Raw genomic sequence first — 14,700 nt, 5'->3', positions numbered from 1 at the left:
TCGTTTGGCATTTACCGGAGTGATGTGTTTCTTACAAGCATCCGCTCAACCATGAAACCTAAGTTTCCTCACCACCGACCTAACTGTCATAGTACTTGCAGTGGATCCTGATGTAGTTTGGAATTCCTGTGTGATGGTCTGTATTGATGTCTGATTACTACACATTATGATCCTCTTCGACTGTCAGCGGTCTCTGTCAGTCAACAGACGAGGTCAGCCTGAATGATTTTGTGCTTTACATGTCCCTTAACGTTTACACTTCACTATTACATCGGGAACAGTGGACCTAGGGATGTTTAGGGTGTAGAAATCTCGCGTACAGACATATGACACAAGTGACACACAATCACCTGACCACGTTTGAAGTCTATGAGTTCTGCAGAGCATCCCATTCTGCTCTCTCACAATGTCTAATGACTACTAAGGCTGCTGATATGTAGTACTTGGCAGAAGGTGGCAGCACAATGCACCTAATATGAAAAACATATGTTTATGGTGGTGTCCCGATACATTTGATCACATAGTGTATATTGATGACCTGAGCTTTTTCTGTTACGTATTTCATGGAAAACACAGATGGTAATGAGTAAAAACTGAAAGTAACTATGGACGAGAGTATTTAGTTTCTCTTTGAAAATGATGGACTTGAAATCAGGGTTAATTATCCAAATGCAGCCACAGCAAAGCACATTGTAAAGATTCAAATGGTTGGAGCAGAAAGTTCATCAGTATCAGTAGATGTGTCTCAGACCACAGTGGCCAGTGACAGTGGTCATGTGTGTGTGTGTGTGTGTGTGTGTGTGTGTGTGTGTGTGTGTGTGTACGCGCTGTGCTGTGCTGTGCTGTGCTGTGCTGTGTGTGTGTGTGTGTGTGTGTGTGTGTGTGTGTGTGTGTGTGTGTGTGTGTGTGTGTGTGTGTGTGGTGGTGGTGGGGGGAGGGAGAGAGAGAGAGAGAGAGAGAGAGAGAGAGAGAGAGAGAGAGAGAGAGAGAGAGAATGCGCACACCTGTGTGTGTTTTCCATTTCTGAACAGGGCTTTTTTGTCCAAAAGCTTCAATGTTTAGCAGTCTTTTCACAGTGCTTTTGTGTGCCTCAGTGCCTCCTCTACAGGGTGAGTAACAACCTGCCCTTTTCATAATATTGTTAGTATTTTGTTACTTCAACATATGTACAATTTGATTTATGATCAGGTAAAAATTGTAAAATGGATACTATAAAGTGACAGAATTCAGCACACATCACGTTTATAAGGTTATGGAATTTTATGAGCTACTGAAGTTTGGTCAAGGATTTTTATTCATTTCATTACATTGCTGATACACCTCTATAACTGCTAAACTGTTGATGAAGACAGTCAATGTCTACTGCTGAAAAACTTTACAAAGTGTTAAAGCATTCATCTTCAGCAGTTTTGTATTCTCTGACAACATGAACAGTTATCTAAATACATTCTGTCAACGAAAGCAACTTAGGACAAGCCTCACTCTCAGAGACTGTAGTTATCAAGACAGTAGAACCATTTACCCCCCCCCCCCCCCCCCCAAATAACTTTTTGGGCTGATTTTAGTCTTCACAGTGAAATTGGTCCCCTTTCTGAAGAACAACTTCTCCTCCTATGCATGTTACTTAAATCAGAAATTTCTCATTAGCAAATTTGTGTCTTTACATTTCCTTTTGTGTATGGCACTGGATTCTTACTCCAGAAGAGAGAGGTTAAAATGCCCACCCAGCCTCCCTATTTATATTTTCATTGCTCTCCCTAAATCAACAGAAAAATTCCTGACCTGCATCACAATGATGAACACTGATTTGGCTGAACAAATAGAGAATCACACATGCTATGCACCACTGCTCCTTTTCAGATCTGCTGATGATCGTAAAGTTGAAATCTATTAAGTAATGTTTCACTTTAGACACTATAGAACATTTGAGAACTGTATTTTGTTTACCAAAATACAAGTAATTTTTTACTCTTCTGTTTATTTCTTTTGCTTTTCATTAAGCCACTGCCTATGACTGCCCTAAACAGGAAAAAAAATCATCAACATGTTTGATGACTCCATTGTTAATTAGTATTAATTTCTTTACAGCTTGTGGTATTATACATTATTTTAGCCTTCTTTAATTGATTTTCAGGTCTACTTCCAAACTTGCTTCATAAAGTTCTTCCATTAGTTAGTGAAGTTCATCTGAACTAGAGACAAAAAGTACTGTGTCATCAGCAAAACAATGGTACCACTTACTCAATTTGCTTTTCTTTTTCCCAATTCAGGGATCTTACTCTGTGGCTTCTGATAATAGTTTTGGTGATGTGGAATATCCTTTCTTGACTCCTCTTTCAGTTCTTAATTTCTCACTCTTTAGATGAAATTAACTTAAAACTGTACATTAATTTACAGATTCTTCAGTATACTAACAGAGATTATCTATATTCTCTTTCTGAAGTGGGGTTGGTGCAGATTTAATTGAAATTTGGCCAAAAGATCTAACAAAATCTATGAATTTAGGGCAAATAGGTGATTCATTCTCACTGATTTATTCTATAACAAACTGAAAAAGACCCACTTTGTTATCTAAATTGAATGTGGAGGGGGGAGGAAGGGAATGGGAGGGCAGGGAAGCGATCAGCTGCATAAGTAGTTTATATGGAATCAACAACGAGTGGTGAAAATGTGTGCCGGACCAGGACTCAAACCCAGGATCTCCTGCTTACTAGGCAGTTGTGTTAACCACTGCACCACCCGGACACAGTATTTATCATAAATGCATGGACTATCTGAGCAGCCTCCCCAGCCACCTCACATTCCCACCTAGTGCCACCGAACAGACACCGCACATTCATATAAAAGATCCACTTTGTATAGTCCTTTATTCCATTCGTTTTCTGAATGAGAAAATAGTTCAGTTAACCATTTGATTTGTGTACCATCTAACTTCCTAAAATTATCTGTCATAAACTACACTTGGTCTTTTGTTTTGGGTGCAAAGATGATTAAGTTTCGTGGTTGGCCTACATGTGAACATGCTACATGTAATTGTTCGCGGAATAAACATGAGTCTTTTAAATTCTCTTCATAGCTTTGAAATGTGCATTTTTATGTTTTATTGATGCTGTATGCTAATCTAACTAGAAAGGAGTGCAATTTTTGATGTGAATACTAAATTTTATAGTTCATATTTCCATGTCCATAATGTTGTTTAGAAGCTTTGTTTGTGACGGCACAATAGGAACACTGAGTGAATTTCTGTTGAGAAGTTTACACTTCCCTCTTGGTTCATCTTTGTAGCAATTGATTTAAATACCTTTCTTCCCCTGGTATCATATCCTGTATTCACTGATCTGCTTGAACTACACATTTTTTGTTGCTGCAATTTTTCACTTACAAAACGATTCTTTCTCTCTCTCTCTTTTTTCAGTGAGTTGACACCTCTGTCTTTACTGTGTTGCACAACTCATTTTAAGACAGTTTTGCCAGAATGTGGATCAGTACTATATGTGTCACTTCCAAGTTGCATTCCAAAACATTCCAGAATATTATAGAACATTGATTAATGTGTGACCATATTCATAAAAGCTCAAGAATATTACAGAAAATACTCAGTTTTTTCACCAGAAAATTACACTGATGCAAAAGATTATGTTTCCTGGTGACCACCACAATGTGATGGCAATCATTTGAAACACTCTCCATAACGACAACAGCTTCCACCTCACGATGGGGGAACCAAGGCCAGGTGGGCAAAGCTGCAAGCTACAAATGCTCGCTGAGAATTGCAAAAACAGGGAAACCTAACACTGGATAGAGAAGTCAGTGATTGGGAGCTGGGCAGTTTTGGATGTATCGACCCACTTGTTGTTATAGAAATGAGTCTACTTAGTCTTCAGATTTGAATGTCTTTCCATTCTAAAATGATATTTTTGGCTAGGAATCAGGCAGTTCGGGCAATAAGTGGTGTAACTTCATGAACCTCTCTCTTACCTATTGTGGAGAAAGGTGTGCACCACAAGAATTTAAAAATCTTAGCAGTAATCCACGCACTTTCAAATCAAAACTGAAGAGTTTCCTCATGGGCCACTCCTCCTATTCTGTTGAGAACTTCCTTGAAAAATTAAGCTGATTCTTATTGTATTGTTGATTGCGTTTGCTTAAACTTATGGCTTTACTTTTTTCAGGTTCATAAACATTTTATTTTTATCTGTTATTATTTTTATGTTGTAATTTCATGTACTAACACATTCCGTGACCTTGGAGCTTTGCTCCTCAATTTGGTCCTATGGAACTTGACATGTAAGCAAATAAGATACCCAGAATTAAAATTTTTAACAGAACAACGACTAGCTGATCATGTCCGTGTAATAATAAAAAATAACAGGATACCCCAGTCAGAATTAGAAAATGTCAAACAACAAGTAACAAGTACAACAAATACTGAAACAAAATAATGTGCAATCAGAAGAAGAAGAAAATACAGTAATTGACTGAAACATCCCAGAGCAAACAAACAAAGAACAACACGCATCAATTAAACAATCAGATGATAATAATAATAATACCTGTTATTATTATTAACTATTTACATTTATGATCTCTTTTGAGCTAAACAAACATTTACAAAATCTTCCTCTGTCTGTACAATTTTCTCTTTGTTCTTAGTTACTGTGCTATGTACCTTCTTAACTGATGAAATGTAGTGTCTCCCCAGTATAAATATCTTTTTTATTTTATTCATTCTCTATTGGTGTCATCTTTATTTTCTACTATAGTGCCTCATATCATCTTGCAAACATTTCCCAACTGATACGTTAATTGCAAAATTCTATGAGATTCTGATAATACCATTTACTCAAGTGTCTCATCCTCTTTAAAAGGTACCTTGGAACTCTAAAAAACAAGTTGAAATCATTTCTGCCTGACAACTACTCCGACACCATATATGAATTTTTGAGTATACAATATACATGCGGATGGGTTACATTCAACAAAATTTATTGTAAATTAATATTAAAAAATCCAGTCGGTGAACAATCTGTTGCACTGTTTCCACATAGAAAATTACTTTATTTGAAAACCTACTGACACGTACCACAACATAGTGATTAGCTACAAATGAGATCTATAAGACTTACAAATGCTAGACTAACCTTTTAAAGAATAATTTAAAAAAATATTAATTCAGTACATCCATTATTGGATTAAGTTATACATGTAAGTCTATGACTTATATTACACAATATTAGACAATAAGTGAAAGATATTGAGGCTTAGGTTAGCTATCTCCATTCATACTGCACAAGGTACTAAATATTGTTTGTTAAATTGCACTAGTATTACTTGCCCCATTTTATCCAAGATGCTGCAATGACGCAGCATGATTCACTATACTTTCTTTGAACAATACCTTACCAAAGTTCTCTGAGCTTTGTGGATATGATGAACAAGCATCAGATAAACACTTTACTACCTACGCCAGGAATCCTGCAGTTAACTTACTTAAGTCTAGCATTTGCTACTGAAAGATTCATGCAACAGTTTCATCTTATAATGGTCTGAATGGTCACACTGAGGTATTTACGTGATATCCATTTTTTCTAGAGATAACATTCTGACTTTACCCTTATCTCCCAGTATGCAGCAATTTCACAACACATCAGCCTCAGAATACAGTGATGCCATTGAAACAGAGAGGCCTGCAGGAATCACGTATAAAGTAGCCAATGAAGATTAACTTACAGTACACTCTAAACCATACAATAAAAAAAATATCCACAAAATAAAATGCTTGTTAAAGTAAAAATATATATAAAATAGAAAGAAACTTCCACATGGGAAAAATATATTAAAAACAAAGATTCCAAGACTTACCAAGCGGGAAAGCGCCGGCAGACAGGCACAATGAACAAAACACACAAACACACACACAGAATTACTAGCTTTCGCAACCGATGGCCGCTTCCTCAGCAAAGAGGGAAGGAGAGGGAAAAACGAAAGGATGTGGGTTTTAAGGGAGAGGGCAAGGATTCATTCCAGTACCGGGATTTCGTCTTTCCCTCTCCTTCCCTCTTTGTTTTGTTCATTGTGCCTGTCTGCCGGCACTTTCCCGCTTGGTAAGTCTTGGAAGCTTTGTTTTTAATATATTTTTCCCATGTGGAAGTTTCTTTCATATATATATATATATATATATATATATATATATATATATATATATATATATATATATATATATATACACAAAATAGAAAGAAACTTCCACATGGGAAAAATATATTAAAAACAAAGATTCCAAGACTTACCAAGCGGGAAAGCTTGTCTATCATTTCCCCCTCCACACTTTCTCTCTTGTTATCCATCGTCTCAACCTCCCGTTCTCTTCGTCCTCTATCTGCCTGCCTGCCTCCCTCCCTCCCTCCCCCCTGTCTCTCTCTCTCTCTCTCTCTCTCTCTTTTTCTTTGTTCATGTGCCTGTCTGCCGGCGCTTTCCCGCTTGGTAAGTCTTGGAATCTTTGTTTTTAATATATACTTCTCATTAAGAAAATCTGCAAGTTCTGCAGGACCTTATGTACTGATAGTGAAGAAAACAGAGAGAAGCTGTCAACTTAATTTCAAAAACTGTAACAAGAGTATAAGAATATGAACCAGCAAGTGCAAAGCATATTAACTTTTAGGTTATACAGCAGCATGTAAGCACCTATTCTTGGCAAACTCTACCAGCTAATGAAGTGCAATGACTACTGAACAATGTTCTGTAACTTACTTGTTGTGGAGCATCCTGTTCAGAAACTAGCCACTGCAGGTCAGAGGCACGGGGCAGCTGCTTCTCACTGAACTTCCGTATCAGTGATAAGGCAACTCCTTCGGCTGATACAATCGACTCTGTCAGAGGCACATCAGTTCCTGTGCGGGATACAGGGGGCCTTGAAAGATCAGCCTCAGAATACAGTGATGCCATTGAAACAGAGAGGCCTGCAGGAATCATGTATAAAGTAGCCAATGAAGATTAACTTACAGTACACTCTAAACCATACAATAAAAAAATATACACAAAATAAAATGCTTGTTAAAGTAAAACTGACAATACCTATACAAGACGTATCTAATATGACATCGGAGGAGAGTTACCCTTTGAATTGTTTTAGCAATTTAGCTCGCATTCACTACCCACCCCACAGACTCTGTCATCCAGGAAGATTCACAAAAGATCTGCCAGTATTACAGGTCACTATTGCTGAGAAATTTAAAATTTTTAGTGTCCAGAATACTTGCTTGAGAACTATGTAGATGTTGTAAGCAGGTGAGTTTTTCATACAATACAAGGTACAGAAGCCTCCCTGGTTGCAAGAAACTGAGAATGAAATCTCCCAGTTACAATTTTGGTAAACTAAAGCCTTTGATATGCATAACTAAAATTGACACAGCAGCATTCAAAGTGAAAAGATTTCTCCAGTGTTTTCTGCACATATTATCTCTTTTGGAATCCTAGAACATGAACAAAAAATTGAAAAATCATGTACAAACCAAGAACACAACATGGGAATCTTTACTATGGGCAATGTATAGATAATAGCTGTAGTAACTGGGACAGCAAACCACTACCTTAAAGAACACCATATCTTGTTGGAACATTGATGTGAAAGCATGTTGCCAACTCTAAATCTGAAATACACTCCTGGAAATTGAAATAAGAACACCGTGAATTCATTGCCCCAGGAAGGGGAAACTTTATTGACACATTCCTGGGGTCAGATACATCACATGATAACACTGACAGAACCACAGGCACATAGACACAGGCAACAGAGCATGCACAATGTCGGCACTAGTACAGTGTATATCCACCTTTCGCAGCAATGCAGGCTGCTATTCTCCCATGGAGACGATCGTAGAGATGCTGGATGTAGTCCTGTGGAACGGCTTGCCATGCCATTTCCACCTGACGCCTCAGTTGGACCAGCGTTCGTGCTGGACGTGCAGACCGCGTGAGACGACGCTTCATCCAGTCCCAAACATGCTCAATGGGGGACAGATCCGGAGATCTTGCTGGCCAGGGTAGTTGACTTACACCTTCTAGAGCACGTTGGGTGGCACGGGATACATGCGGACGTACATTGTCCTGTTGGAACAGCAAGTTCCCTTGCCGGTCTAGGAATGGTAGAACGATGGGTTCGATGACGGTTTGGATGTACCGTGAAACTATTCAGTGCCCCCTCGACGATCACCAGAGGTGTACGGCCAGTGTAGGAGATCGCTCCCCACACCATGATGCTGGGTGTTGGCCCTGTGTGCCTCGGTCGTATGCAGTCCTGATTGTGGCGCTCACCTGCACGGCGCCAAACACGCGTACAACCCTCGTTGGCACCAAGGCAGAAGCGACTCTCATCGCTGAAGACAACACGTCTCCATTCGTCCCTCCATTCACACCTGTCGCGACACCACTGGAGGCGGGCTGCACGATGTTGGGGCGTGAGCGGAAGACGGCCTAACTGTGTGCGGGACCGTAGCCCAGCTTCATGGAGACGGTTGTGAATGGTCCTCGCCGATACCCCAGGAGCAACAGTGTCCCTAATTTGCTGGGAAGTGGCGGTGCAGTCCCCTACGGCACTGCGTAGGATCCTAAGGTCTTGGCGTGCATCCGTGCTTCGCTGCGGTCCGGTCCCAGGTCGACAAACACGTGCACCTTCCACCGACCACTGGCGACAACATCGATGTACTGTCGAGACCTCACACCCCACGTGTTGAGCAATTCGGCGGTACGTCCACCCGGCCTCCCGCATGCCCACTATACGCCCTCGCTCAAGGTCCGTCAACTGCACATACGGTTCACGTCCACGCTGTTGCGGCATGCTACCAGTGTTAAAGACTGCGATGGAGCTCCATATGCCACGGCAAACTGGCTGACACTGACGGTGGCGGTGCACAAATGCTGCGCAGCTAGCGCCATTCGACGGCCAACACCGCGGTTCCTGGTGTGTCCATTGTGCCGTGCGTGTGATCATTGCTTGTACAGCCCTCTCGCAGTGTCCGAAGCAAGTATGGTGGGTCTGACATACTGGTGTCAATGTGTTCTTTTTTCCATTTCCAGGAGTGTATCTTGTCTGAAGGACTGCACTATAATAATGAGAAGTATACTACACAACTCTCAGCTTTGTAGTTGTTACGTGATGTTTTATCAGCAGCCAATATAAGACTAATTACTCCCCCCCCCCCCCCCCCCAATTCTCTCTCTCTCTCTCTCTCTCTCTCTCTCTCTCTCTCACACACACACACACACACACACACACACACAGTAATCGGGTATGTGCACATTTTTATTTTATTTGTGGGCACTTTGTTTGGAACAAGTAATACATACAATATCTGGTCCAAACTGATGTTTGGATGAGCTAGACTGTTCAAAATGTGAGGACTTGAAACGTATTATTCAACAATAAATCAGAAATTGCTTGTGATAAAGCGATGAAAATTGACGTACAGACAAGCTTCATTACCACACATCATCATCTCTAGACAAGTTTAGGAGGTGTTATGCCCCTGAAACTGGTCAAGACTTTAAGATCTGGTGCTAAATGATGCACCTGTGAAGCAGTATGCAGAAAAAAACAACTAAAAAGGTTGCTTTTATAATGACAATGTAGTTAATACCATGAGAACTGGTATCCCAGGTATGTTTTTAGCCCCTACTCCCACTAGATATCATTTCAAAGTTGAGAAGTTGCTAATGGCAATGGCTCAATTTCATTTGTTCCTGTTATCATATGAAATTATGGCTTGAACACTGAGATGCTAGTTTAGTCAGGTATGTGTATGATGTGGTACAACTCGTCCAAATTGCACATCACGATCACAAATGCACAGTATCCACAATCATGGATTGGCTGAGATATGCCTCCAGATTACAAGACTTAAAGACAACTGACTTGTGGATACATCTGAAAGAAAACAAGCATTCAATTGAGGTTGACAATTAAAATGCAGGGAGTTCCTGAAAATGTATTTCGGATGCTTGCCTAGAGTTTGAATTAACCCCAGTACGTTACAGTGTGAATTAATCCAGTACGCTACAGTGTGCACAACAGTTCTGTAAGTGTCATATCTATGCATGTATTGAGTTGGGGCCTCAACATCAAGCACATGCAGTAATCACATAACCTCATTACACTCAAAATAAAATAAATAAAACCATAATACTGCAAACCTGTTGTTCATCTTACTGCACAATAAGTGATTAATTACATAACATTTAGGAAAAAATATAAACTAAGACTGTCAACTGGTTATGCCACTGGCATATTGAGGGATACAGACTACCAGCAAAACAGTTAATATGATGTGCATTACAGTAGTACGGGCTGCATAGTCCACAGGTAAAGATCTACTTGTTTTCCACAAAAAAGTGATTTTAGTTTAACAGAGTACTTTAGCAATTTTTGTTGTTTTCTTCCATATAGTTTCCAGTTTATTGCTGAATAACACATTTAATGTCACCACCATCTGAGGTGCAGTCAGAATCATATTCAGAAGAAAGACTTCTGAAACATGCAGAAACTGCTTCAAATGATTAGGCATCTTAACTTTTCCTCCTTGTACATATATAGAAGTATACAATATGTCACAAAAGATAGTGCTGAGTGGACTACAAATGCTAGTGTGCATATAAACAACACATGGACACATGGAGGAAGAATGACATATGAAGCACACCCCATTGACTGACAATGCTTGAAAAAGGACCTCAGTACTCAGGTATCAAATTTCTAAGAAGTCTGCCTAAAAAACAGTGTGACCACGTACGTGACACTAAAGTTTTAAACAACCTAAAAGACTATCTGGTGGAAAAGAAATTTTACAGTGTTGATGAGTACTGCTCACATTGAATGTGTATATATTGTTAATTACAACTGATGATGTTAGAATTGTTAGGAAGTATGTGATAAAGAAAGTTTTTGTATTTTTGGCATGTCCTATATTACATGTAGTTCATGTGCACCATGTAATCCTACAGGATCAAATAAAATTCAATTCAATTCAATTCAATTCCAATTCAATTCAATTCAATTCCCTCCAAAATCACTTCAAGTCCTATGCTGTATGTACATTGCTCTATTTATCTAATTTACCTGTTCTGAGGAATCTGCTCATGTCGGGTTAGCACATAATGATGAAACACACTATGCAGGTGTGTAGGTTTTTTTTTTTTTTTTTTTTTTTTTTTTTTTTTTTTTTTTTTTTTTTTTTTTGGGAGGGGTGGTTGGTTGTGTGTGAGAGTAGGAGGGAGGGGATGGGATGGGAGTGGGGGAGTTCCATGGATCCTGCATTGTCACTGCAGTATAGAATGATACCTGCTAAAAGAACCATGATGATGATTATTACGATAAGATGCAATTTGGGTACTATAATAAATACCAACCAAATGTCCATTTTCTTTGATGTTTTGCCCTTGCTATTGGCAAGGGTTACAGGCCAGGTTGATGCAATCCTTCCTTGACTGCAAACGAGCCTCATACTAAAAGCCAAAGCATTGTGTCTCAAACAGAAACCCACTAAAACGTGAGAGATATTTCTTGGAGATGGCATTTAATTGGGAGCAATGTATGGTATTGCATTCTATCTGACCCTCGTTTTATACTGTGAACTACAGATAAGATGTCTTAATTTTGACATAGGGCTATGGAAAGAATGTTTGTACACTTCTACATTGCTAGAACAAAATGCAATTGAGTCCTCTCAGCATATTTCTGTCTGTGGCAGGGTTGGCATTCATGTTGGCCTTAAATGGTATTTTGTAGAGCTAATTCAGCATTATTTGGATACTGTTTTTGGTGTAATTGTTTGGCTGCCATTAGCTTGAATGGGCGGGAGTTCATTTATGTCTCTTACTAACTCACATGTTGATGCTGTGTGGAATGGATAATTAATTACAACTCTGGTCATCATCTCACTTAATTTTTCCTTACCTCTGACAGCGCTTTTATGATTCACTCAAAATACTCTAAAATCTCTTATGACACTCATTATTCCATCAGAGGGCCAACTACCTGGCAGATTTCATTGAATAATTCTATCAGCAATCACATTCATGAGCTACATGCTGTCTGTTTTTTCTATTATTCAAACTTTGCAATGAGTACACATGGAAACTGCATACGATTTGTATTCAAAGTTGCTGGGAGGAGGGAAGGGGAGGGGGAGGGGGCAGGGGTAGGTGGCAGGGGAAGAGGGAGGGGGAGGGGGGAGATGGATGATGAGAATGAGGAGATGGTGGGTGAGGTCTTTAACAAGGGAGAAGTAATTTATCACAGCAAAATACAACAGCTGATCCTGTTGCAGTTCCAGGTGAGGCTTCCTTATCAGGATCAAGGAATACAAGACTTTGTTGAATTAAAAATAATTTTATTTACTAAAAATTAAAATAATTTTAATGTATAATTAATTTTGTACAAAAAGTTAGTTATGTTTTGCATGGCAATGAGACTGGTTGCCAACATACAAACTGTCAATAAATATCTAATGAGCTGTGAACAATTGTGACTGATGTCTCAGTGAAGTAGAGGCTACTGAAAATGTGATAATAAAATTGAATAACGAAATTACTGCTAAAAATGTGACAGTAATTAACTCATCTTGCAGGAGCTTTCCAAACTAACAGTACACATTCTTCAGAGTCTAATAGACATAAAAGCAAGGATAATAAAAACAAAAAAAATTGCACCAGCTCTAGGTAGACAAGAATTTAGGGGGAGAAGAAACTCGTCCGTGAATTCTTCAAGGTCAAGAAGAATTTAACAATACATAGATTTAGATGGTCAAGAGGATTTCAAAAGCCTTACCATTTGTAGAAGTATGAGGCAATACAGGAAACACACTTATTTTAGAATGCACGTAGGTCTCAGCAGTTGTTACTTTCATCTCAGTGATGAAGGAAACAAAAACAGAATGCAATATATCAACAACACATCCTGTCACTTCCTCCTTAGCCTTATTCCAAATCAGAACATTTTTCCTGTGGAGATTAGTTTCTTCATACTAGTTCTACAGTAATTCAGGACCTATTGTATTGTGGATTCAATTAGTTTCTGAGACTTTTTCTTCCATTCTTTTTTATCTTTCCTTTGGAGATTGTATATAGCATTACAACCCCGGGGTTCTTTGATGGTTTAAAACAAGTCTCTAGTATGGGTAGAAATAAGGGACTTCTCTGAATCTGTAACATTAGTTTCTTCACACTAGTTCTAAGGTAAATCAGGACCCACTGTACTGTGGATACAGTTAGTTATTGGAATTTTTTCTTCCATTCTTTTTTGGTGTCGACTGTGATTTAGTAAACTGTGAACTGTTTCATACACCCAATAAAAGAACAATCTTAATATTAGAGTTATTACTTTCTGTTCTGCTTTCATGTATTTCATGTCCATTGATCCTGCAAGACCAGTCAATTGTATGCCTTTCAGAATCTCAATGCATTTTTCTACATTTGCACCACTTGGTTCTTCTCTGACCAAACAACTAATTTATTTCTTTGAGGGTGGTGCCCATCTGATCAACTTAGTTGGAGTCAATGTACACAGCTGTAAATCCTACCACATCAATAAGTTCAGTCTTTATTGTACTGAAGTTTACTGATGACACCTCCATCACCAGCCGTTCCTCCACATTTTTCTTTGGATTATAGTTTTCATTTACATGCATCCATACTTTGTGTAACATGCTGTCCAAATGCAACAGAGTAATTTTATGTTTCTCACAGAACTACTTCAATATTATAATAAGTTCATTCAGTTCACTTATCTTGTAACAATTCCCAGTAAGACGAAACTCATGTTAGTGTCAGAGAGAGAGGTGCATACCATTCCTATCACAGTCATCTCTCACATATCAACAGAGCTAGTAGCAAAAGCAATTGTGCTACTTTGCATGACACATCATCAATCACATTTGCATCCTTCCCCTCAGCAGCAATTTGCAGCAGTTTCTCCGATTTACGCAGAGTACATCCTACTTCCTCTAGCCTAAACTTTTTACAGTCTCAATCCTCTGTCATGCCTCTCTTCTTCCTTTTTACTGTAGTATGCCTTTTATTTCAAATTTTCTTTTTCTTTCCTTGCATCAACTTTATTCACTCTCTTCTAGCTGCTCTCCCTCTCTTTTCCATTTCCAAAGCTCATCTTTCCTTCCATTTTTCTTTTTATCTTTATCAGTATACAGAGTCACTGTAAATGATTCATTCATTTTCAAAGCTCTGCAATTTTCCAAAGTATTACATGTACAAATGTGATTGGTGCTTGAATAGAATCATAAATTCACAAAATCTGCATTTGGCACTCTACAAATATTCCACGAGTGCTCCTCTGGTCACACAGCATGTTCAAGCGGTAGTCAAGTTCATTTCCCACCTTATGTAGAAACATCCTGTCAATGGTCATCAAAGCTGCTGAGTAAGTGTTCCACAAGACTAAACAGCTAAGGTCATCAGTCACCTATTCACCCTCCAGAACAGAAGCAGTATACCAAATCTTCCTGCAAATATAATAGATTTTGTGAACAAGTTTGAGAGAGTGTTCTGTATGTCTGCAAAGCATGTATCTTATATGGAACATGGGAACCAGCCTGGCATTCAGAAGCACTGATGCATTCTCCCAAATGTTCCAGGGTTCCTGGCAATGGGGATGCTTAAACATGGTCCTTAATGTATTTCCACAGGGAAAAATCA

General features: G+C 38.9%; 1 protein-coding gene across 2 annotated transcripts in view; it reads right to left on the bottom strand.

Annotated features, from left to right (window-relative positions):
- LOC126334660 (run domain Beclin-1-interacting and cysteine-rich domain-containing protein) overlaps positions 1-14,700 on the bottom strand; it is a 203,552-nt gene that overhangs the window by 64,015 nt on the left and 124,837 nt on the right. The window contains exon 8 of one of the 2 annotated variants that reach the window (XM_049997119.1): positions 6,751-6,959. In XM_049997119.1, coding sequence (XP_049853076.1) covers positions 6,751-6,959 — 209 coding nt within the window. The remainder of the gene's footprint in view (positions 1-6,750; positions 6,960-14,700) is intronic. The other variant, XM_049997120.1, reaches the window with a different exon arrangement.

This window comes from Schistocerca gregaria, chromosome 2, assembly GCF_023897955.1.
Source record: "Schistocerca gregaria isolate iqSchGreg1 chromosome 2, iqSchGreg1.2, whole genome shotgun sequence".
Classification (NCBI taxonomy): domain Eukaryota; kingdom Metazoa; phylum Arthropoda; class Insecta; order Orthoptera; family Acrididae; genus Schistocerca; species Schistocerca gregaria.
The sequence above is the reverse complement of the archived record's forward strand: the minus strand, read 5'-3'. Positions and strand labels throughout refer to the sequence as shown.